This window comes from Cyanistes caeruleus, chromosome 1, assembly GCF_971803275.1.
Source record: "Cyanistes caeruleus chromosome 1, bCyaCae1.hap1.1, whole genome shotgun sequence".
In the NCBI taxonomy this organism is placed as follows: Eukaryota; Metazoa; Chordata; class Aves; order Passeriformes; family Paridae; genus Cyanistes; species Cyanistes caeruleus.
The window spans coordinates 87,588,981-87,613,836 of NC_141701.1; the positions used below are offsets into that span (position 1 = coordinate 87,588,981).

The 24,856-nt window shown below is 37.7% G+C and overlaps 1 protein-coding gene across 5 annotated transcripts in view; it reads right to left on the minus strand.

The window, feature by feature from the left end:
* Positions 1-2,939: 2,939 nt before the first annotated feature.
* The window catches only part of SLC35B3 (solute carrier family 35 member B3), a 38,368-nt gene continuing 16,451 nt past the window's right edge, over positions 2,940-24,856 (minus strand). For 2 of the 5 annotated variants that reach the window (XM_086901449.1, XM_086901411.1), the window contains 3 exons: positions 8,261-8,352; positions 5,703-5,798; positions 3,910-4,040 (listed from right to left, as the gene is read on the minus strand). In XM_086901449.1, the coding sequence (XP_086757575.1) occupies positions 3,925-4,040; positions 5,703-5,798; positions 8,261-8,352 (304 nt within the window). In that variant the 3' untranslated portion in view covers positions 3,910-3,924. Of the gene's footprint in view, positions 4,821-5,702; positions 5,799-8,260; positions 8,353-18,301; positions 23,995-24,856 lie in introns of those variants that run through there. The other 3 variants (XM_086901439.1, XM_086901422.1, XM_086901433.1) reach the window with 2 other exon arrangements.

Here is a 24,856-nt window from a genome sequence, read left to right on the forward strand (position 1 = left end):
TCAGAAATTGCCTAATATTTCAATGAACTGGAGCAGGATTTACATATAAACGATATCAAACAAACATATTCTCCATAATGCTTTGCCAGTAACCACCTCAACATTATTCATTTTGATATCATTCCACGCTGTGAAAACATGTATGAGCCAGAAGAGTTTTACTGTGTTCTACAGGGTAGAAAAAACAATTATAAATAAAACCAAAAAGAAAATAGTCATTATTATATATTGGCAATTTACTTGATAATGGCCCACATAGTTTCAACCAACATCCCTTATGTCAGAATTTCATGCCACAAGTGCCCTCACAGTTTAAAATAGAACTGCTGTGGTATGCTCTGTTGAATCGTCAAATAACTAATTAAATAATAATTAAAAAGGAATTTGAAACAACTAAACTTCAATTTACAATGATTTGCAATTGAAAACTGAGACTTTTAAACCTCTCAGGCTGTTTAATTCACATTTCCAGAAGGTTCCTGATTTTTTCTCTCCCTACAAACAGCCAAATATTTTTGCATCATTACCAGTAAGAGCATCAGTGATTCATACTTACTTTACTCTCTCAGAAAGCCTCAAATGCTTTGCAAATTGAAGTGCATGAGGTTCTGATCCTGAATATAACAACAGGCAGTGGAAACATTGTATGTCAAGATCAGGAAGAGGGACATATGTTTAATCTCTTGATTCTTTGCTGAGAGAAAGGTTATAGCAATTCTTAACACAACTTGAGACAACAAAAATTCAAGGGAAGATGGAATTCATGGTAATTGGTAGTGTGCTCTCAGAGAATGGATTTTTTTTGCCTATACTATCTTCATAAGTAAAGAGCAGAGACACTTTACCAACTAATTAATTTCTCTACTTATCTGTTCAACAATTTAAAATCATCATCCATTGTTTTTTATGACAGCAATAGACATGGCGAAACCCCTGGTGGATTTCATTAAGTCTCTGGCAAATCTTCCCTTTTTGGGATTAAATCTCTTCCTTGTCTCTTTTTGGGAAGTGGGTGGACATTTAAGGTTTACAGTGGGTAGACAGTTATGCTTCAGGGGCTTAAACTACGTGTATGGCTCAAAGTGGAGTTTCTCAGAAGGCTTGGCTGTTTTCCCTAGAGATTTCACATCTGTTTGATCTCTACTGGAAGACTACGCACTGTGAGATCCCCTTAACTGAAGATGTCCCCAGCATTTATATGCTGCTTCTGGGACTCTGTGAACTGCCTTGTCCCCAGGAGGCACTGCTATCATGGCAGTGCATAAATCAGAACTGGAACTTTGATGTAAATGGGGCTGAATCCATTAATTGCTTTAAAAGTCTTTGTGATTTGCATCGTCCCAGAGGACATGCAGTTATAGTGATTCAAAGATCATACCACGCTTTGATGTTGCCAGGGCTGGATTCATTATTGCCTGAAATTGTAAGAACAAAGCTTTACATGGACACTGGAAATTAGCTGGGAGCCAGTGCGAGGATGAGATCCGTGCTATTTCCTTCTGCAGCTTAATGGGCCTTGGAAGATCCCAGCACTTTCTTGGTACAAGGGAGTTTAGTTTCTTTGGATTGCTGTCAGCCTGGTTTGTGAAGTGTCATGAAGGATATATTATGAAGAATAACAGCCTGTGCACGAGTCTGCCTTATTGCAGACATGAGTCTCTCTGAACACCTTTCAGTTGCAGATCACCTTTCAGATCTGTGCTTAGAGTCTCCAAAAGCTGTAAAGATATCTTTGCTCACAGATAGATCCCTGAACTCCAGAGTTCAAGTCCCATTGATCAGATATTTCACTCAGACTTCAGAGCCCAAAGTTATAGTGTATGTGCATATTTTAGTTTAGCTCTGCGTACCAGAAGAACAAGTCTATTACTTTCCCAGGATGAAGTTAATTTGTTTTACTGTGTAGAAAGCTAACACACATGTAAGAAAGAAATAAGATTAATTTTTGTAGACTGCACAAAAATAATTTTAAAATATACACATAGAATGGAAAGATGGGCAACAAAATAAGAGTAATAAAATCAGTAATAATAATAAAAATAGTAATTAGCAATTATTTTCAATTTTCCAGACAGGGCAAGGAAGAGTTAAAACAGTTTGTACCAATTATTGACTACAAGATCTGCAAATGATTGCATAAAATTTCCAAAATATGCCTGCAAGCTTCTATTATTGATGTTGTGCCCCAGGACATGCACATATGGATTTAATTGTCTAAAGTGTTTTATTAATTAAATTGCTATGATTTACCTCTCCCATGTTAGCATTTACAGTTTATGAAACAGCTCGTAATTAGGAAATGACTATACTGATGTTGCTTGTTTACTTTGCAAGCAATACATAATAGTGCCACATTCCTCTTTTTAAACCCACCCTCCCAGGCTACCTTTTTTTCTAGCCCGATTAATAGGCAACCGCTGCTGGTGCGTTAAATTGCTTTTTGGATAGGTTTAGGGGTGGAGATAACTGCCAAGGCTACTGCTGCTGTTGGAGTGCACAGCAGCATCCTTTTTCCTGGACTGGAAGCTTCATACAGAGCTCAGTAAAGCTCTAATGTTGGTCTGTTTTGGATCTGTCCCAACAAACAAAAATTAGTCTTTTTTCCCCCCTAAATACAGTATCATGTTGATTGTAGAACATCCAGAATACTCTAACCAGACACATACTGTTTGATTCTCAGAGACAAGGTTTTGTGTTTTCTTTATTAACTCTCAGAAAGATTTTCTAAAATACTCATGAATAATTGCCCTGAAGTTGTACAATTGAATTTATCCAAATGAAAGAGAGGTTGTAAGTTTAATGTGGAAGAATATTTGCAAATGAGTAGATCAAAGGTGCATCAAAAGGTTACTTAGCAGATGAAATGGATAATCCATCTCTGTCTGAAAGTTACTATCATTAAATTTATAATTAAATTCTATAGTCTCAAATTTTGCACATTTTTTTTGTTTATTTGGAGAATGCAGACACCATATAAATGACCCATAAGCATATATGGAGGAAGAGAGAGAAGAATGGAGTGTTATTATAGCAGGCAGTTAGACTTGATTATTGTTGTGAGTCCCTTCCAAATGAAATTTCTATTCTCTTCTAGTCTAGTCTAGTCTAGTCTAGTTTAGTCTAGTCTATGTGTTAAGACCAGAATGGAAGAGAATTATCTCTTGAGCAAAATTTGCCACAAAATGTCACTTGCTCATTTATATAAATATTTCTACTCTGTTTCCATTCTCCTATTCTTCACATTGGGGTAAGAACTTATATAGGCATGGCCTCTTGTGCTCCCATAAATACCAAAATTCTTTTACAATTCCTTTACAATCCTTGTTGATGCCAAACAACTCAGTACTCCGCTCTCACCAGCCTCCTACTGAGTTCAGGGAGAGTAGGGATAGGCACAATGCAATTGATGGCATTAATTCAACTCAAATGTATGCTGGCTCATTTGTCATGCAAGCTAAAACCCACATGCATCTTTGGTTTAAAGTTGCATTTATAAAAAGATATTTTGCAAAGGAAAGAAGATATGAGGGACGAGAAACAAGACTTGAGCTCTTCATATAAAAGCTGGTGCTTTCCTCTGAAAGTGAATTTAACCCTTCATATAAAACAAAATTCTTGCCCTGCTTAAAATTTCATGTTATTAGTCTAGCAGTGCAGTAGGTATCTGGGTAGTGTTACAGCTTGGATTCCCTTGCCAATGTAAATGTTTAATAGAGGCCTTTCAGCAGACACCAGAGGATAAAGTGATCCTTCAACTAGCTGCTGTCATTGTTCTTAGCAGCCCTGGACTGATTTAGTGGTTTTGGTAAAACATGAGGTTTTCTTAGAAATTTTTGCTTCCCCTGGTGGCTTATTGAGCCTTTGGTGTGTAATGAATTATATTTCAAAGTGGTACATTAATAAAGGAGCTTTTGTGAGAGATCATTAAGTTGGATTTACTGATACCATTGTCTCGACTTTGATTCTGTTTGATGAATGAGTGAGGTCATGTTCATCTTCAGTTGGGCTAATGTTAGCTTCTTCTACCTTCTTTGCTAGCTCTGTAATAAGAATGGAAAATTTCTGTGATAAAGCAGTGGACTAGAAGAGAGTAAAAATCAGATAAAAAGGGAGTTTTCAGGTGGAGCCTTATTTAATGTCTCTCATATAATGTCTCAAAATCTTCATCAAAGTAAGTTTTTCTAAGTCTTATGAAGCCTGCTAGGCAGGCAACATCTTTGAAAACATCATGCTCATTTTAAGTGCAAAAAACCTGAGAATGCTGATCAAAATACCACTGTTCCCTTAGAGGCAAACTCCCATGTGACACAGATATTCTTTATTCCAGGCCAAGTTTTTCAAACATTAACAAATTAGTCTCATGCTGGTTTACTCTTGTAAGTACACTATTACTCTTACTGGTACATTCACAGCTCAGGAAATAGCGATTTCATAGGAGTCAAGATAGATCTTCATGCATTAAACCATTGGCAGAAAAATAGAAAGCCTAATCTTTTTCTGCCATTTCCAGAGTTGTAGTGGACTAAGAATATGGACATAGCCTAGACTTATCTATCCTTAGGAAATGTAACATTGATGATTGCAGGAGTACCCAAGCCACACTGATTCAGCGTTATCTGTTTGGGCCCTTATTTCTCTTTGATTGATGGAGAGTGACAGGAAAGTGATTTGGGTGAGAAGCCTGATCTCAGTCTAGATTATTGCTGTAGAGCCCAGGAGAACTCTCCTGTGTACTGAGCTGGGTAAAGGCCATGTTCTGTGTCAGCTTCTCACTCCATGTGGAAATCAGCCGTGCACATCTACTTGGTACTCCGGTTTTCCTAAGGAAAAACACATGAATGAAAGACAAAAAATCCCATCCCATCCCACAGGGGTCCTTACCTGTAGCCACTACTGCTTCTTGGAGGAATCTCTCTTTTCCCACCCACTGCCAAGAAAGCCTACAAAGATATACTGGAAAGCTCAGCTTCCTGCTCTTGGAGCGGCAAAGTTTGCTTTCCCCACGGCTGGGAAGCTTTGAGTAGACCGTGCCTAAACCATGTCACAGGCTGTTCTCTTTGTGCATGCTAATACACAGAGTCACCTCCTTTGCCATCACGTACATGCTTCAGGCATCCCACACCTTCACAAGGTGATTTCATTAGGATTCCAATTAAAAACCTGCGAAGAAATATCTCTGTTGCTCTTTTCCCTGTAAATATTGTAACTTGGGCTTGCTGCTGGAATTTCAAAGCCTGTATCTGTGCAATTAAAGTGCCAATTAACTGCTTTTCAGTTTCATTTTCTCATTCACTTCTGGGTAAACTCCCTTACTATAGCTAATAATAAAAATGAACTAATCAGAAAAAAAATAAGGGAAGAAATGCATGAAATCCTCAAAGATATGATCTAACCTTTATGGGACTCAGAAAACCACTTAGTACCAGCACTTGTTATAATGTTTAGCTCCATGAGGGCAGCAGCGGTATACCTACTACCACAATGTTTTTGCCTCTTTAGAATATTAATTGATTGAATTTAAAATGGCAACATCAGTGTCAGCATGACATCTTGAAATCCCTGCCACGATTTTCAGTGTGTGTATAGAGAATTTCTGGCTGGAGCAGCATGTGGACAGCCTCTGGCTGGTGCAGAGCTCTGCTTGATCTCTGTGCTTGGCTGCTGGAAGCCCTAAAGTGTTTTCCTCTTATGGAACAACTCACCTTTGCTATAATGGCCAATGTAGCAATCAAGAAGCACTGGATATGGGTAATGCTGCTGTGTGCTCGTGCACCCTGTTGAAGTTGTTTGCTTCTCAGCTAAGAATGACAGAGGAAAATGAATGTAATATGTTTTAACAGAAGACTGTTTTTAAAGGCATACACACATATCTTGCCACCAAACAGATTTTTTTTTCAACAATAAAATGTCATTCCTAACTGAGGGCTTGGTACAAGGCCCTGGTACAAAGCTTTGTACTTGGTACAAAGCTTGGTACAAGAGAATCAAGGAGAGTGGTTTCTGCTTACTTCTTTAAGCTATGGATAAAGCCCTTCAAGCAAATCTTTTTTTCTCTCATCCACACCTCAGGTAATCGACATGTAGAATCCCTGATCCAAAAAAGTATTTTGTAAATTGTGCTTTGTAAGAAATAAGCAGCAGGAATTTTTCCTATGCCTTGTCACATCTAAAATATACCTGAAGTTGTGAAGTACTGCATATTACTGTGGCCATAAATGTAAAAAGATCTCATCTGTTCATATGCAGGGCTAATGTTCAGAAATGCTCATCTTGCACATAAGGACCAAACTACATAGCCAGAGCTATGAGATCAGTCCTCAGATGACAACAGTTGTAGCAGTCCTCTGGTGGCATTAGGGCAGGATATGATGGCTGTGGATCCACCCCATGGCTTCTAGTGGCCATGACCTCATTATTCCATATTGACTATGGTCTCTTTTCTAAACCACAGATAAAGGTTGTCATTTCAGGTGTCCAGAAACAGAAGCTAAACCCTTTTTTTTGAGCCTTCACTTGAAAATTTGGCCTCACGTATGCCTCTGCCAAGTAGCTGTGAATAAATGTTACAGTAACAGGAGGATTCCAATACAAGTGGAAGCCACACTTGGCACCCAGGAAAAGAGAAATCGATGTCATTTTCCTCTTCCTTTTTATTTCCTGCAACAAATTCATTGGTCTCAAGTGACATATTTTATGATGGCCTTTTTTTATTAAGCACTAAGCAAAATCTATATTTCTCCAGAGCACTAAGGGGCCACCAGTGTGAATCTGTCATTAACATGCTAAAGAGTTCTGCTCCAAGAATAGTGTGACCTGTTCGTTTGTATGTTAATAGAGCTCGTGTCTAGAAAGATTGGAAGGCAGTCTTCCACCAGGCACAGGCTGCTCCTGAGAACAATGGACAGGGCTTCTGTGAAATAACAACAATAATAATATACTCAGTATCTTTCCCCCTCTATAGCACCTTTCATTCAAACAACTCCAAGCACCCTGAAAATTAATTAGGCCTGACAGCAGTTCTGGTACTTGGCATTCCCAGCAATCTGTTGTGGGATCTGAGACAGTGTCGGTGGAAAGAGAGTGAGATTTGCCCTAAACTCCAGGAGAAGTCAATGAGAGAACTGTGGATGGAAACTGTAGTCCCCATTCATACTTCCCTGAAGTCAGACTACAAGGCAACTTTGTCTATACAGTGCAAAGAACACAGGGAGTTTAGAAGATGGAGAAAGGAATTTCTCTGAAATAAAATATCCATATCAGTTATTAATTTTCAGTCTGGGTTCCTGGAATCAGCTTCTGTATAAACACATAAATAAAAGTACCCTGATTTTCAGTGACACTGAGCACGCACAGCTAGATCTCAGTTTAAGTCTGGCCATCTCAGTATGAATTTAAACTTCTTGTTGAAAGCATCTGGGATTCAAACTGGTGACAATTCAGCATCACAGGTAATGGAGACTGGGTGTTTTCTTGATGTACAACTGATCTGCCTGTTTGTGTTGTGGTAAAGGTGCAATGTCTGTGTTAGAATAATAGAACCATCTCAGAGGACCAGGTTATGCTGCAAAGACATTTGGCTGACAAGCAGAACCACTCATGAGAGCTCCAGGCCCTGTGCAGCTTCAGTGGCATCACCTGAGTGGTGCAGGAGTGGAAAAAGTCGGTGGAAACGCTGGAAACTTTTCCTCATACCAACCCAGGAACCCAAATCCTTCTATAAATACAAATTCATCCCCATTTCATGCAGTTACCTCTCTCCTGTAGCTTATCCCTTGTAGTATTTAAATGGATATATAAGTGCACTCCTATCAGCAATATTAAATACTTTTGAAATAAACTCTAAAGATCACTATAGAGAATGGAAAAGGTTCTCTCTGCTTCTTACCCCAATTTTTTTGTCACATAGATAGAATTAAGGAGAAGGATCAAATCAACTGCTCTTCCTCACTGGGTCCAGATTTAAAAATATGCCTCCTCAGGAAAGCTGTGAATTGCACATTCCCAGCTCAGTACTTGCTCTAGGCAGTTTTTTGTGTCACACAAACAGTGTAAATGGGCTGACTGAAATTTAGTAGGGCAGAGCAGCAAAGTTCAAAATTCGCTTTGTCCCCAGACTTGCATGTTTTGCGACTCAAGATATCCATGATTTTCCTTATTCATCTTTCATGGGGACTGATAAACAGAACAAAGTAAGTGCTTCTGTGTAGCAGATAAGATTTTATATTTAATCAGAGGGAGATTGTGTGTCTCAGCTCTGTACCTGTGCTCATTGGTGCACTTGCTGTTGTGTTGACAGTGGATGCAGAGCAGACCACGAAACCAGCAGCACCTTTGCCCTGAAGAGCATTTAATCTGAGAGACAAGGAGGAACAAGTCATACATATAATTACTTTGCCATAGGAATAAGGCAGTTTCGTCTGGCCGATTACAAGGACATTGAAATGAAGAATTTAGGGGGAAAAAGTAATTGCTTTACTGAAATAATGGTAGGTACCTGGGAAGAGATGCATAAAAAAGACTAAAAATTATTCATTAGGCAGGAATCAGAAGAGACCTCAAACACACACTAAGGATTTTCTTGCTGCATTCAGATGAAGCCAAAAGTTGGCACTATATAATTACAAGATTTTTTTTTTTTTTCCAGTTCAGGTGGAAAGTGTCAAAAACTGATGCATAATCTGCACTTCTGGCTCTCATCCATGAGATGAGGTCTAGCCACATTGTTTAGAAATTCTTCCTGTTTTTCTTCAAGGATTTCCTATTTTATGCTAAGGATTAATGTTGTCTGTCACTCAACAATATATCAAATGACCTAATTTACACAGCAGGGTAAATGTTAGACAATGATCAGAAATACCACTTAATAAAATAACAGTAGAGTCTAATAACAGGGGGTTTTATTAAAAAAAAAAGGAACACTGGGTAATTTTCAATTGATTCCTTTTCAGGTTGGAATTAATTGAAGTTTACCTGAATTCAAGGAGGTAAAATCAACCAAATCATACTCTGTCTGTGGGAGTTGAAATCCATGATATCTAACAACAAAGGAAAGTTTTGAAAACCCAAGAGATGTGAAAGAAAAAAGAAGCATAATGATTAAAAAAAAAAGCAAAAAAGAAAAACCAAGCAGGACCAAAGAGACCCAGAGTAAGAAAACTGTGAGAGAACACAACATTTTGAAGAGGGCTTTTTGTAAATGAATTTTTTTGGGTGCATCTTTACTTCCATACATGTTCACATCTTACACAGTTCATTCAAGCTAATTGAACCTAGAACATTTTTAAAGGTTATTTTGCTAATTACTATATTCAGAGCTTCCCCATCAGCCATGCAAGGCTATGCCACTTTAGGCCATTTTCTATATCTCAGCCTACTGGTAAAACTAGCAATAAAATTTACTTAACTGATGGAGTCATATCAAAACCAGCAATATACTGCTAATTGCAACAATCCAATTTAGAAGTGACAAATCAGCTAAGGAAAAGTCAGCATCAGCACATGATAGCATTTATGACCTTCTTCCAAAGGGCAACGACAGAGCATTTTGGTGAAAGAATTAATGTGAGTTAGATTAGGGTTACAAGTTTCTCTGGGAATTACCTGTCAGCTAGAAGTAGAAGAAATGACGTCTATTTTACTAAAGTCCAGAGATGTAAATTTTGTTGCAGGTTGTGTGGAACTGTTTCCCTTGGTATTTTTTAACTTGAGAAACAATATTTTTTACATTTTTACATTATTTAAAAAGCATACAATTATGTAGCCAGGTTCCCACCTTGTTTAAAAGGGCAAAACCCCTCCAAAAGCTCCTGCATGAGCTCCAGTCTCAAAGGGTGACACAAGAGCACAGTATGCGGGGTGGAAAAAATAAATGAAAAAACAGAGAATGTTTAACATTCAGAATATGTCCACAGCTGATAATTTATTGGAACTCATCTGTAACAAGGTCTGGCACTGATTTATAAGTTGATTTGAAAAATAAATAAAAGTGATAGAAACCTGCGTTTGGTTTTAATGATAGACTGTTGCAGCATGAAAAGTAAGGATATGAAACATTGCAAGGAAATTAGATATTATGCCCTGAAGACAACTGCAGCTATCAGCCCATTAATTGTTAGATATTTATTATTAAAAATTTCTTTTCATGAGTGACTGCAGAATATTTGCACTCTTAAAGTTGTTGAGTTCTGACATGAACGAAACATATGAAACTCATTTTTTCTTCCCTCCCTGTGTGTCCGTCTGCATGTGTTTGTGGAGCTGTGACCCAAGAATGTGATGAATCTTTCCTGCACAAACCAAGCACACAAGTGCTGCTTCTGAATTGAGACCAAATGGAATAATGAATACTGGGAAATTTGCTACTGTTCTGAATTTCAGTAGCAAGGGGCCTGGCAGTGCCTGGAAAAAAGTCTCTCTGAAAGTAGAGAGGGCCCAACTATGTTTCCAGTGGGACGAACAGCATCTCCCAAAAGCTCTGACAATAAGCATGGATAGTGTGTCATCATCTCCTGTGTGTTTCCAGAGCTGAAGCAATCATACACCAAGTGCTGCAGAAAGGAGGAGACAGGTAATGAGTCAAAACCAGCAGTGTATATTTAAAAAGTCAAAAAGAAGTAGAGTATCTTTTTAAAAAGCCCTCTAAAGCCCTTTGCAAACTGAAGCATTATATCATGCCCTAAAAAAATCCAATGAAATTAAACTCTGAAACAAACTGAGTTAATGGAAAGGCAAGACTTTCTAACACATCATCCTGCTTCTCCAGTGCCACCTTAGAAAACAGCCAGCTCTGATGGCATTGTGACAAAGCAGTACCTAAGGAAAAGAGCATGCACAGGACTCCAGATGTGCCTCCCACGAGGCTCAGAGAGGTGTGTGAGTGCTGATTGCCACACTGACCTGCTGAGTGACCGTGGGTGCTGACCTGCCCATAGGAATACAGATATTATCATGCCCTTTTGTTAAAAGCATTTTGAGGACAACTGAGGAAAATGGGAAAGGCACAGGGAGAGAAAAATATAATGTTCTATTATTACGTGTTTGTTAGATTGTGTTAACATCTATACTCACAAAACATTGCCGAAATACATAAAGTCCCTATTTCAATCTGCCTATAATTTACCTCAGAATTTGCTATGAATTATTAACAGCTGCTATAATAATAAAGTATGATAATAATGTGACCATAGAAGCTTAATAGAGGAAGACAGGATTTAAAATCCTTGTTACTTAGACTGTCTGAGCAAACCATGGTGAGCTCATGTCTCTCTCACTGGGAAGCAATACATGCCTCCTTGTTCCCCTTTTCCCTTCAAGGTTGTATAAACTGTTTATCTCAATTTCTCCATCCTCGTTTCACTTAGAAAACTCTCTCTAAAGTTTCATGCTCTACACAATGGGACTTCCAAAAGCCTAGAATGTGAATGTGTTCAATTCACGGTAAAAGGTATCTGGTACTTCACCCTTGGGATATGAACATTTCTTTCTCCATAATGATATATAACTTACAGTCTACATTACTGTTCTTTCCTTGTTGATATTTCTGAGTTGTTTCTAATGAAGATAAAATCAGGGAGGCCAATACTTCTTCAGAACATGGATTTAAAAACAGAGGAACATATTACACAGTGCAAAAAAAGACAGGCAGCTATTAAAGAAGATTCACAGTTATAGGCAAATATATTAACAGTGGGGTTAGCTCTTGAAATGAAAATTTATAACATGCCTTAACCTAATCCCTCATTAAGATAATTTATTCCCACCCTCAAGGTCTCACATCACAGCTAGCACTAGGCAAATAATTAGTAACAAACAATTCATTTGATCAATTTCAACTCCTCTTTTAAAATGAATTGTCAGCCAGTGCAGTACGATTTTCTCAAATATATTTATAATTCAACATTATTTTCCATTTTTTGTGATGTATTTGTAGCCCTGGTGTTTATCCAGGAGGAGTTGGGTGCTTGATGATAGCTAGTCAAGGCATTTTGAATTTTACTTTCTGAACACTCATGCTTTCAAAATTCAAATATTATTTCCCCTAAATAAAGTCGAATACATGAACCTTTTAATCCAAAACTCACAGATTACAATGGGAGTCCTTTGCTCTGAGGTCACATTGCCCAAAAGACTCACAGCTCCCTTTGTAGCAAGGTGAGAGGAAGACCTATTTCTGTTCTGCTGCTGAGGGAGCAACCTGGCATAGTGAAGGTTGCAAGCCTATGTGCTAATTAAGGTAGCCTTAGGAAGTTACTGCATCAGAAGCATTTCCTGATGAAACTCCATCAAGTATCCAAACACTTGCTGAAGTACTGACTATGCTTCTTGCTCATCTGCCCTTCTGCCTGCTGTGGAGAAACCTGTGGGAGTCTAGTTACTAAACGTGGCATCCAGAGGACTGAAAGGCTGTGAAATGAATTGGGGTCTCTGACACAGCCCTATCTGGGCCACCACAACAGCCCTGGAAGGTATTTTCAAACTACATTTTTTCATGTTATATCAGTCAGAATGAGAGCAGCTATCAAGCTAATGAAATTCTCACATCTCTGTCAGCTGATGGGAATAAAGCCAGGCTGTACAGTTCCCTAAAACAGCAGCATAAGGCCACTGACTGTAAGTGCAACCTATAAAATAGAGGAAGAGCAATACAGAGGTTATGGTACAAAGGCACCGGGCTGGGATGCAGCAGGTCCACATTAGAGTCACTATCTCTTCTTTTCCTCTGAAATGGGGAGAAACAGCTTGTCATTTTTTTCAGGTGTGGCTGTCTATATGTTGGCTTGGCTTGCTTCCCATGACAAAGGGGACTTTGCATCACAGGGCTATTTGCATGGCAGAGCTGGGCATGTGTTACCCCAACACAAATAGCCAAAGCTACGTGGATCAAATAATCTCCCTAAGACAAATACTGGAAATCCAGAAATTCAATTAAAGTTACACTTATGAAACTATGGAGAACAAAGCAGGGAACATATATAAAGCCCTCAGCCCCACCTCAGCCTGCATAGACGTGAAGCTGTAACTACTCAGTGACAGACAGGCATTTTAGATCTTCAAATTAAGGACTTTTAAAACAATGCTATACGTTTTTCCTTCAGTGTTTTATCCTTTGCATGCCTGGATGCAAAGGACAGAAAAGGTGTGGGGTCTTTGGGGTAGGAGGGTGGGTAGAGGTAAAGTGACAAACTAGGCTGTTCTGGTTGGGGATAGTTATAGCCTTCCCAAAAAAATTATATTCTGTGCATTTACGTTATCAAAATGTGAACTTAATTTAGCTCAAGACTCCTTAGGATAAACTATTAAAAACCTGTTACATTAATGCCAATTAAGAAACTCTACTAAGTACTAGCACTCAATATTCTTAATGAAGGAACCATTAAAAAATAAATCCTGTACACTCACACAGACCTCTACTTAAAAAAAAAAAAAATAGAGCAAAATCAAAGGAAAACAAGTACACATTTTGACATTTTTTCCCCATTTATGTGCTGTTTTAGAGGACTTTCAGAGTGACAAGATATTGAAAGGACAGATAGAACAAAACCCCAGTACTTCTCCACACTGAGAATGCACTCTGGACCTCCTGGGTAAACTGCCTCCCCAGCCTTATTTTGGAGAAATAACAGAAATGTGAAGATCAGACTCCCAGGTGCTGATGCTCCAACTACAATGCTAGTGAAATATAAAGAATAAAACTGGAAAGAATAATTTGGGCTGATTCTATTTTGTCCTGTAACACTGGTAAGATACAATGCACCTTTAATATAAAACCTACATAGAAGATCTAATTCTTTTCTTTCACTTCTCTCCTAGCTACAAAACAGCCCAAGTAAATTATGTTCCACAGTGTGGTGGGAAGTGCCCATTGTTTCATCCTCTTATTTAAACCTCCTCTGAACTTGTATCATTACAGCCTTCTCAGGAAAAAGGGACTGAAAGAGACTCCAGGAGCCAAGATGACTGGTGTGGTAGCTCGATTACTGGACAAAGGTCTACTCCAGCACTTAACTAAAAATGTAACACCTTAGATCAAACATTACTTCCAGTAAGAGTGAACTGTTCTTCCTTAGCTTTTGTTTTTCCTACCACCAAAATATTCCCAACACTTTCCCTAAGGATGAAATTTGTTCTCAGCCCAAGCCAAATCATGCACACGATTACTCCAGTTTGGCTGTTGAGTTTGAAGGAGTTTAAACTTCTGGACAGCCCCGGGGAGGAGCTGGTTGTTCTCATTTTATGGTAATCTGTATGTTTTTGCTTTTCTTCAAGCCTCAATTTTTATTCACAGTTCTTTTTAAAATCCTTAATTGTTGTTCATTATTCTGCAAAACCCCACTAATTTCACGCATATTAAACATAGGAGCTCATACAAGTGTGCTGTCCTCCATTTACAAGCCAAAGTCTCAAATACTTTCTTCTTCATCAGGAAAGAAGCCTTTTTGGCAGAAGAACCAACTCCTCTGTTTCAACAGAGGGTCCCAAAGATATGAGATTCTGTTCTCTTCTGAAATGTAAGTAGAAGTTAAAGTCTTGCATTGAAATGACAATAGATCTGCAGTCCATGCTGCTCATATGTGTCAACAGGCTTTATGGTACACTGTACAATGCATGCATTCAACAAAATTTGAACAAATTTGCAGTTGAAGCACTTCTTGCAAACTAACAATACAGATTTTCACAGATAGCTGTGGGGAAACAGGGAGTTGTGTCTGATCAGAACTTTATTAATACATTGTTTAAAAAATCATATGCAGTAGTGCCAGATACAGACTCCTGAGCAACAAATACAAGTAAATCACTTGGTTTGCTTTTGGATACCAGAATTCCAGAGGCAAAGAGATGAAATTAAGTAAGACTCATAAATGTCAGTTATTTCACTGTCAAAACAAATCCACATTTGACTATACAGTAGTTAAGAGAGTCAGGATGTAGCTCATACTTTAACAGAAATTAAATTACACCTGATGGAAAAATGTGTTGATTTTATTTATCAGTAGGATAACAGGTATAAATTCACACTTAATATTAACTGGTTTAGCAGAGAGGGGAAATGTTCATCCCTACAGCAGTGGGCAACTCACAGGCTACTGGTACTGCTGTTTTCATAGCTGGACATTAATAGACCACAAGCAGTGGGGCTTTGCTGTGATTTTTCACCATTTTTTCTGCTAAAGAGGCTGCTGAGGTTATGAGGTTATGAGGCTACACATGCATTCAAGGAAGTATTGGCTGCATCCCCCTGCCAGCTCCCAGATTTTCTCCAGCTTTTTGCAAAATGTCACAGGTACATGAAAGCTGCTGCAAGGTATGGGAGAATGTAATCTTATACCATCAGCTATTCCACATTGACCTCCTATGTGCTCAATACATATGAGATAATTTAAGGGTTTTTTCCACTGAGAAGTGTGCACACATGGACAGCTCCTACTGTATTCTCCAGTTATGACAAAATGAAATGGGTAAGGGGAGAAGAGCAAATATGGAGATAAAGCCACAAGCAATCCAGTGCGGGTTGCACCTCTGACTGAAATAAAACAACGTTCTTCCAAAGGCTTATGTCCCCATGTAGCTACCTCAGCTCTTTTTCTGTTGCTGCCTTACAACATCAAAAGGCAGAAAAATTAAGCTTTTTGTGAAAAATAACAGAGGTAATGGATGTACTGCCAGGCCTTCCTGCTGTGGCAGTTTGGAAAGGATGATGCACTATGCACCATCTTATTTGCTGTTGTGATGAATTTTGGACATGTACCATTATTTACTACATGATGCTGAGAAAATAATACAGGTTACCAATTCTCTTGAAGAGAGATTGCAGTAATAGAAATTAACATGGACAAGAAGAGATACAGATAGTTTTTACTATGAGTCTCAATAAATAAACTAAACAGAGGATAAAAGCCTAATATTGAAAACTACTTATAAATAATCCCCTGCACCATAAAATTCTAATTAGGAAAATAAATTGAAAAGAATCAATCTGAACTCCCTAAACTGTGCAAAACACAAGTACCCGCATTTTCAAAAAAACCCCACATTTTAACACTCTGAGTCATTATCAGATAGAGAACAGTTAATCTGATCAAACAACCAGCTCCAGAAGAAGTCTAACATATTGAATAAATTGCACAATGAATCATATACAGCCCCTTCAGCCACCTGTGTACCTACCAAATATGGTTCAGTCATTTTGAGTTTTGCACAGATATTCTCAGTTTTGAAGGACCTGCAGCAAAGATGACTGAAGAAGCCATCCTTTTTCCAGCCACAGTGTCTCAGCATACCTACATCAAGCAAGACACACATTTAAGATTAATCTGTCATCACAGTGGATCTCCACAGACAGGAAGAGAAGCTTTGCACAGACAGAGGAAGTCTGATGCTCTTCTGTGGTGGTTGAATTTGGTACATTCAGAACAGTAAAGTAATAAAGGCTCACCAGTATTTAAAATGTCTTCAATTCCTTTGAAAAATCCCTGTCCTGAGCCTTAGTTTGATTACCAAAATCTGCTTTGTTTTTGTTGCATCCAATATCATAAAATGTAAAAGTAGGACGGCAAGAATTAATGCTATTGTTCTCCAATACATCTTGATTTTCACTCCTTTCCTTATTTCTTATTTCCTTATTTGCACCACAGTGCAAAGTGCAGAAATATAATCTGGTAAAAGATATCACATTGCACCTTTCTGATACACAGCTACACCTGTTCTCCATACAAATTTAGCTCTCAGTAGGAAGAAAGCTAGCTCTCTTCACTAGTGACATTTTTACTGAGAAGCCAAACTATGTATCATTTGTACACAGCCTGTGCTTCAACTTCTTGGAAAAAAACCTGAGCTCTTATCTATCCAAGAATAGATTCTATTGAAGCTGTGTTTTGATGCAAAATTTACAAAGTCTAAGATGGTCGATTCAAGCAGCCTTTACGTATGTGCCTGGGGATCCAAAAGCTTCCAGCAATAAGTGGTCTCATACCTGGCAAGCATGCAAGCATGATAGCTTAATCTCAGGCTGCTTTAATCCCAGGAAAGATGAAGTCTGCAAGCCAAGCTTGTACAGACGGGCATGAGTGATTAAGGATAAGGAGTCCAGGGAAACCAGGTGAGACTCATAGTCTAAAGGATTAACTACCTTTAAATCAATTCTTATCTACAAAATTACACAGAAATATTTTTCTTTTACATATTTCCCAACAGCAAGAATGCAGTCTTCGTTTGAAGAGGCCAAGCAGTCACTCAGTTTTTGTTTATTAGATGCACAGGATAGTGTAAACTAGGTATACAGCACTACCAGCTGTTAGCTTGAACTGATTGTTAAGGGCAATTTTAGTGTATTTCTCACTAAAAAGATTTTCCAGTACCAATATTTGAATAGTACATAAAATAATCCTAACTTAAGGCTAAATCAACAAAAGATTAAAGGCATGTTAAAGCCTAAAAAGATTAAATTCTGCTTGTCGCTGCCTGCAGCCTATATGAACTCTTCTTTATGCATTAAAGCCTTCCAGGGGCCTCAAATCATCTTTGAGAACAGAGAATAGTTTGGTTTGGAAGGGACCTTTAAAGGTCACCTGGTCTAACCCTTTGCAATGAGCAGGAACACCTGCAATTATATCAGGTGCTTTAGAGTCCCGTCCAACATAACCCTGAATGTTTCCAGGGATGTGGAATTGACTGCATCTCTGGGCAGCTGTTCCACTGGTTTGCCACTCTTGTAAACAGTTAATCCCTTATACCCAACCTAAATCTACCCTCTTTTAGTTTGAAACCATTACCCTATCACAACAGCCCCTGATAAAGAGCTAGTCCATGTTTCTTGCAGACCCCGTTATGTAGTGGACTTCTGCACAGATCTGCTCACATTAATGCTTGCTGCTACAGAACTGCATTTAATGGAGTTTATAATCAGACTCTGAACAAGTGGGAGAGCATCTCCCACAGCTGTCCATGTTCATGCAAAATGCTGACAAGGAGGTAGCAAGCAGTGTAGCAACACTTCCAGCATATCTGCAGATCAGGTGCTGCACTAGAGCAGCAAACAGCGTTGCAAGATCTAAATGTGGAAAATAAAAAGCAATTTTGAACTCCTTCTGTATTGACAGTATCAAGTTCATATATAGGTGTCTTGCATTTGCTCTCAGAGCCCCATACTCTTGTTTTGTACTGAGCAGCTGTTATCAAATGAAAGTGTCTCTCTTCTCACGGGATTGTGGTCAAAAGTACTCCCTGTTCAGCCAGAACCACACTATCAGGTGTTTTCAGCATGGCTTTGCCAGCTCCAGCAGTTACTGTAGCCAACTCAGAGATATTCGTTTTAAGCATATTTATTAACAATTTGTAAACAAGAGAGAAAGTGGAAGACAGACAAAGACAGCAAAATTAAAGATCACAGAGTGACTGAGGTTGGAAGGTGCCTTTGGACATCATATGGACATCCCCTGCTCAAAGCAAAGTCACCCACAGCCAGCTGCCCAGGACCATATCCAGTTTTTGTATATATCAGTGATGGAGACTTATCAACTTCTCTGTGCAATCTTTGCCAGTGCTCAATCACCTTGACAGTAAGAAAGTATTTCCTCCATTCAGAAGGAACCTCCTGTGTTTCAGTGTGTGCCCACTGCCTCAGTGCTTCACTGGGCTCACAGAAAAAAGCCTGGCTCCCCCATTTTTGTGCCCTCCCTTCATGGCACAATTGATGGAATTCCCCCCAGCCTTCTCTTCTCCAGGATGAAAAATCCTAGCTCTCTCAGCCTTTCCTCGCAGGAGAGATGGTCGAGTCCTTCATCATCTTCATGTCATTTTGCTGGACTCTCTCCTCTAGCTCCCATTTCCCTCTTGTGCTGGAGAGCCCAAAACTGGGCACAGCACTACAGGATGAAAAGTACAAAGCAAAACTTTACACTTAAAACATAAGTAATAGAAATAAAAAATATTAAAAAAAAAAAAAGAGGAAGCATGAAACTGAGAAATCTAACAAAGAAAACATCGAAATAACCTAGAGAAAAGCAATACATTACTAACACACCTCAAGAAAACAGCACAATAGCACAATCCAGGTGTAGAGAAGTGTTAAGTCAGCATTGTATTCTGACTATTTGTGCATGAATGTTCTTTATTGCAATAGTCTTTGCTTCTCTACAAGCAAAGCAATACAGACCCGACAAGGCATCACGATGCTTAATTCCTCATGTGATGACAATTCCTCACAGTTTTCCCATGGCAGCAGATTTTAACTAGTAGCAAGGTGAACAAGTCACCTTAAAGTGAAGGATATTATGTTTTTCCTAAAACTGCTACTGTGTCTAGCTTGCTTCCACAGCAGCGCTCACAGAAAACAGAACAAATCAACAAGAAAATAACATTGCAAAAAAAGCTGCAAATAAAATGCAGAAAAGCTATTTTATGGCTGTCTTATTCTCCCTTTAAATTATACTTGTACAGAACAAGGAACAGAAATGACTTAACATCTCTAATGCTTAAAAGAAAACTGGGCTTATATTGCTACCATTTAATTTAAAATACAGATGGGCTCTGCTGGACTTGGGGCACAAAATAAGTGAGGGTATTAACATCTATTCCTTGCTCATCACAGGCTTACCAAGGCAACTTTGGGCAAGATACCATTTATGCTACATCTCTGAAATGGAGATAGGGCTTTTCTGCCTTATAGGCAAGACTGAAATTAATCTCTATAAACTGTCTGAACAGTCAGGAGTTTTATATTAAATATTAAAATTAATATAAAGGCTTTTAAACAGGTAAAATGTAAAAGAAAACCCCTTCCACCAATAAATTCTGAGCTATTAACTAAACCATATATAAAATCCCTCCATAAAAAAGTATTAATCCATTTAATTATTTCCTTAACTTGTGAAGTTTACTTATTATTTCCTGCCCTCCAGAGTATAGATGCAATTTTATATCTCTTTTCAGAACAGTAAACAACTCAAAAAGTTTCCATGATTGAACAAGCTGCAGTCAAACGTGAGAGAGGGGCTTGTTTGTGCCTGGAAGCATGGGAGGCAGAAAGAAAAGAAACAATTAAGACACACCAGGTTAGTGAGGAAGGCACTTATTAAAGAAAAAAAAGAGGATTTTAAATAATTTATTTCCTCTTCCTCTCATTCTCACAGGCAGGAAAGGGAGAAGAGAGATTTTCTTGGAAGATGGAATGAGGTCAAGGAGTTAACTCTCATGTGCACTCATCAAGACCTTTCTAAAAATAATAAGTATGAAAGATTTTTTTCATGGAGAAAATAGGATTTAAAATAATCATCCAGATGGTTATAAATGATATGACAGAAAATCTGGAATGTGACCAACTGCAAAAGTGTAATGTAAGCCCTTAAATGCAGGAATACAAACCTGAAACAATCCACAGTGCATAAACAGAGCATGTTGAAAAAGGAGTTCACATCCAAAAGCAAGACAAGTAGGAATGTCATAAAGCCCAAGCTTAGCTTAAAATGTTTGGTAAGTTCAAAGCACAGGAGTGGTAAAACAAGATTAAAAAAACCCAAAACAACAGTTTAATGCAGGATCAGAAAACACTGTAGGTTTGGAGGGCAGGGCACACACAGGTACATGTGTAATTAGTTCTGATGATACTGATGTACTGAAATACAGAAGCAATCCACTGCACATTCAATTACTTCATTACTGAAGTGTGCCAGACAAATGCAAAAATGTGATATGAAAGCAACTGCAAACACATGCTGATTTAGGAAAACAGAGCTCCCTCAGCTTTCCAAAGCTGAGGCAGAAGCAGGTATCACAGAGGTAGATTGCTGACATCAAAGACGATCCTGGTCAAACTTAAATTTTACTGAGAATTTCAATGCTGTTATAACTGATTTCTACATCATAGATTTTTTTTTTTTATATATATATATATAGAAGAAAAAGATGTGTAGCACAAGAATAAGAAGCAACCAATTCACATTATTATTATATTTAGACAACAAATTTTCTGGTGAGAGAATTGAATGTTTTTTGCCTATAGTTTCACCATGCCTACTGTAGAAGCCCAGGAGACAGTAAGTATAAAATGCAATAGTTAGTATGACCAACCTTCAACATTGGGAGGGGTTAACTGACATCCCATTATAAGTGCTCTTACACAAAAAATAAATAATTTACAGCCAATTTGTGGACAAGCCCTTATTCATATTTCATAGACAACACAAAACCAACACACAAATTACAGTACAGAAGACTCAATCCCAAAATTTTGTAGTAAGGACACCTGCAGCTTTGTAAGGTTTTCTAAACTTGCATGCACTATGAAGCTTATTAAAAAGACCCGGCAACCCCACAAAGAGCAGCTCACTGAAATTAAGGTTTTCTTAATGAAGGCATGAAACTGCACAGACCATGATGTGTGGCAAATTACTCTCACTTGTGTGTGCATTTTCTTTAACACAGATATTGTTGATTGGCAAGTACTAGACTCACACCTATGAAAATAAAGAGCTGACTCTTAAATCTATGCTATTAACAATAAACCTACAATATCCATTTGTATATAAAAATAATTTTAAGGTACACCAGTAAAACAAAACATACACTTCTACAGTTAAGAAAATTTTTAAAAAAATAAATCAAAACTTCCCCTAACAATAACTCATTAACTCAGTCCTGTATACAATAAAGAATAAATTAAAAGGTGAATTATTGTGATTACTATTCTCTCCAAATAGAGAGACAATAGAGACAAAGCTGGATTATATAAACAGTTCTGAAACATACATACTACATTTGAATTCTAGTCAGAAACTTTGTGAGTGAGTTCTCATCTATTTAAATAAAACAGATGCCAAATGAAATATATTTACTATGACTTTCTGCATATATTGTAGTTTTCACATAATTTCTTTTCCTGAAGGTTAATAAAGTTTTTCAACAGGCAGAGTTTACAGATGGCAGAACTAGGACTGTAAAATTATCTAAACCTCGCTGGAAAGACCAACTTAATTTAGTGAAAAGAATGCAAGGGAATGTATGAGTTGATAAATATAACAGGGAAAGAAGTGTATCAATCCCCTTGACTTGATCAAATGCTCTCTTACACCAAATTTGAAATTGGAATGCTTTATCATATTTTACCATAAAACTTTGGCTGCAACATGGACAGCCATGGCAGGCCATCTGTCTCTTTTAAGGTGTATCTGTTCATCAAATTCTCACCTCTCTACCTCATCCAGGACACAACTGATAATGCAGCAGCTGGGAATGTAGAAGCCAAAACTGTCCCATGCAATGAATTCTCCCAACCTGGCAACAGTGGGTTTGTATGTTGAGAGGCTTTGCTGACACCCCAGAGAAGTGTCAGCACTGGGAACAATGGAGTGATGTCAGCACAGCTCTTCTCTTGTTCATCCCATCATGCTCAGACACTGTTATTCCATGCTCTGTTCCATAACACACTTAATATGGCAGATGTGAGCTACCAAATTAATAAGAAAATTTTTAAGGCACATTTTGTGTCTGTGCTTTGATTACAAGTTCCTTTGAACAGCAATTCTTCTTAAGTGTCTGAAAAACATTCTGTACATCTTGAATATTTTCATCAGCTAGTATTTTAGACACAAGGCCATCCTGTGAGATATTTAAATTCCTTGTATGTTCTTTCTGACTATATATTTCTATTATCCAATTAATTTTTGTCTAAGTTGAAAGAACACACACCAAGATGCATCTAAGGAACACAACAAAAAAACCATGACCACATAAGAACAATGATTTATAAGATGATTAGTATTTTTAAAGTGCTGTTAAATATATAAAATGAAAGAGATGGCAAGCAATTCAAAAGCAAGTTGACTGTGAAAGAAAGAGATAAATGGACTTAGTCTTCCTAAATTCACGATGAAAAAGACAGACTGGTAGCACATTGTCTCCTCCTGTCACTGAAGAAAGAAAATTGTAATCTGTACCCTAATCCTCTTAACTTCATCAGAAGACCACACAGACTAACACAATACATATTCCAATCACATTAGCTGATGCTGTTATTATTTACTCCAATATTGAAATTGAAGAATTTTGATTTAATGATAAAAATTTAAGGAGAACTCCCATGTCTCTTTATACCACTATGATAGAGAGGGCCATAGGCTGCTAAAAATTCTGTATTTCACTACAGATTAAGAATATAACAGTTTCTTACACCACTCAATCTCACCCCATTCAGCCCTAAAAGCCCATTTTCCCCTAGCAAAATCATGAGTGTTGACTGCACAAACTCAGACTCAGTTTTGTAACTTGCAAGCAATACCCAAAAAGTAACACTAGGATTTCCATAAAAATTTCAATTATTACAACAAATATCAAGTTCTGTGATGATCTAAACAATAACTTAAAAAAACCCCAACATTTTTATTTAAAATGTGCAAGAGTGACAACATACCGTATTCTAAATTTTCCACCGTTAAATTCACAATTTGGTCAATCAGTTGGTGATTAATACAGTATTACATTTAAATTACCCCACCTAGACAATTAACACAGAACCATTAATCTCAGATCAGTCAAGTGGCCAATATTATTAAAATGCCCAAACTAGTCTTCTACTGTGTCCCACTTGAGTGCAGCTTCTCAGCAGTTTGCCAGGAGCTGCTGTCCTTCATTGCCGATAAAACCGTCTGACAGTGGCCTACAACATCATTTGTGATGAATTCAAGTGCTCTGAAGAAAGGGCTCACAAAAGTGTGCATTTATAGAAATCTGCAAGCAGACAATATGCCTTCAGCTCCTTTGGTTTCAATAACATTCCCTTTGGAAAGTGAATCAGTTGAAGACTTTTCCAATAAAATAGTAAGTCAAAGTCTAGACAAGGCATGAACCACTGTCTATACAGTTTGTGACAACGTCCTTGATTTTCTTTCTTCCACACTTTTTTTCCAAAGACCAAGCAGTGAAGGCAGTTTGATTTTTTCCATATTCTTACTGTAAACATTAAGAAATATACCAAGGACAACCAGTAAGCCTGACCACACGTACCTAGAGGGGATGCAGAGGAGGGGAAAAATGTTACCATTAGCACTTTATCTGTAGCAATTACATACTAATATTTGTGGATTAAACAAACCTTACATTAAGAAGAGTTGAAGAAAAAAAACCCAAAAATCAGTGGGTTCTGAGACAGAATTTCCCTGAATCTTTATTATTATTATCCTTCCACCCTTTTCTTTTCCTGTCCTGGCTGGAGAGCTTATTAAAATGCATTTATAAGTTAAATAATAACTAAACAGTATCTGTTCTTTCTCACGTGAATAAAACAATCCTGAAGGGTTTTAGTATGTTTTTCCTTCCTATGGTTATGAGAGCTATACTGTCTGTTACTGGTCCAAAACGTTTTCTCACTCAATGCCTTATATCCATACTTCCCAAAGTAGGCACATTTTTGTTTCAGCTCTCCATTCTTTTAAGCCTCAATATTTTTAGCTGAGGTAAATTCCATTTGGGATTTGCATGCAAGCTTTTTTATAAATCAATTTGTATATAGAAATAAAATAGAATTTTTTGTTGTTTCAAACCTGGAGTAACTAAAATCAAAGTGGCAACTTAGCTGCATTTTTCAATGTAAGCTCTTTCTTAAAATTTAAAACAAGGGAATAAACCCAAGCCCAAACATTTGGCAATTTCATGTATCAAGATAACACAGTTATTTAAAAGGGCTAGTTAAGAATTCAAATCTGAGCTTATAAAAGCAGGAACAATACCATAATGGAGAAAATCCCTTCCTTTAGCCAAAATTTCCACTAAGAGAAAGTACCCAAATAATTTATTATGTATCATATGTTTTTCTTAAAATTTCTTTGTTGTCTTCCAGACCTTTAGAAAAATGTAAGTTCTTTTCTCT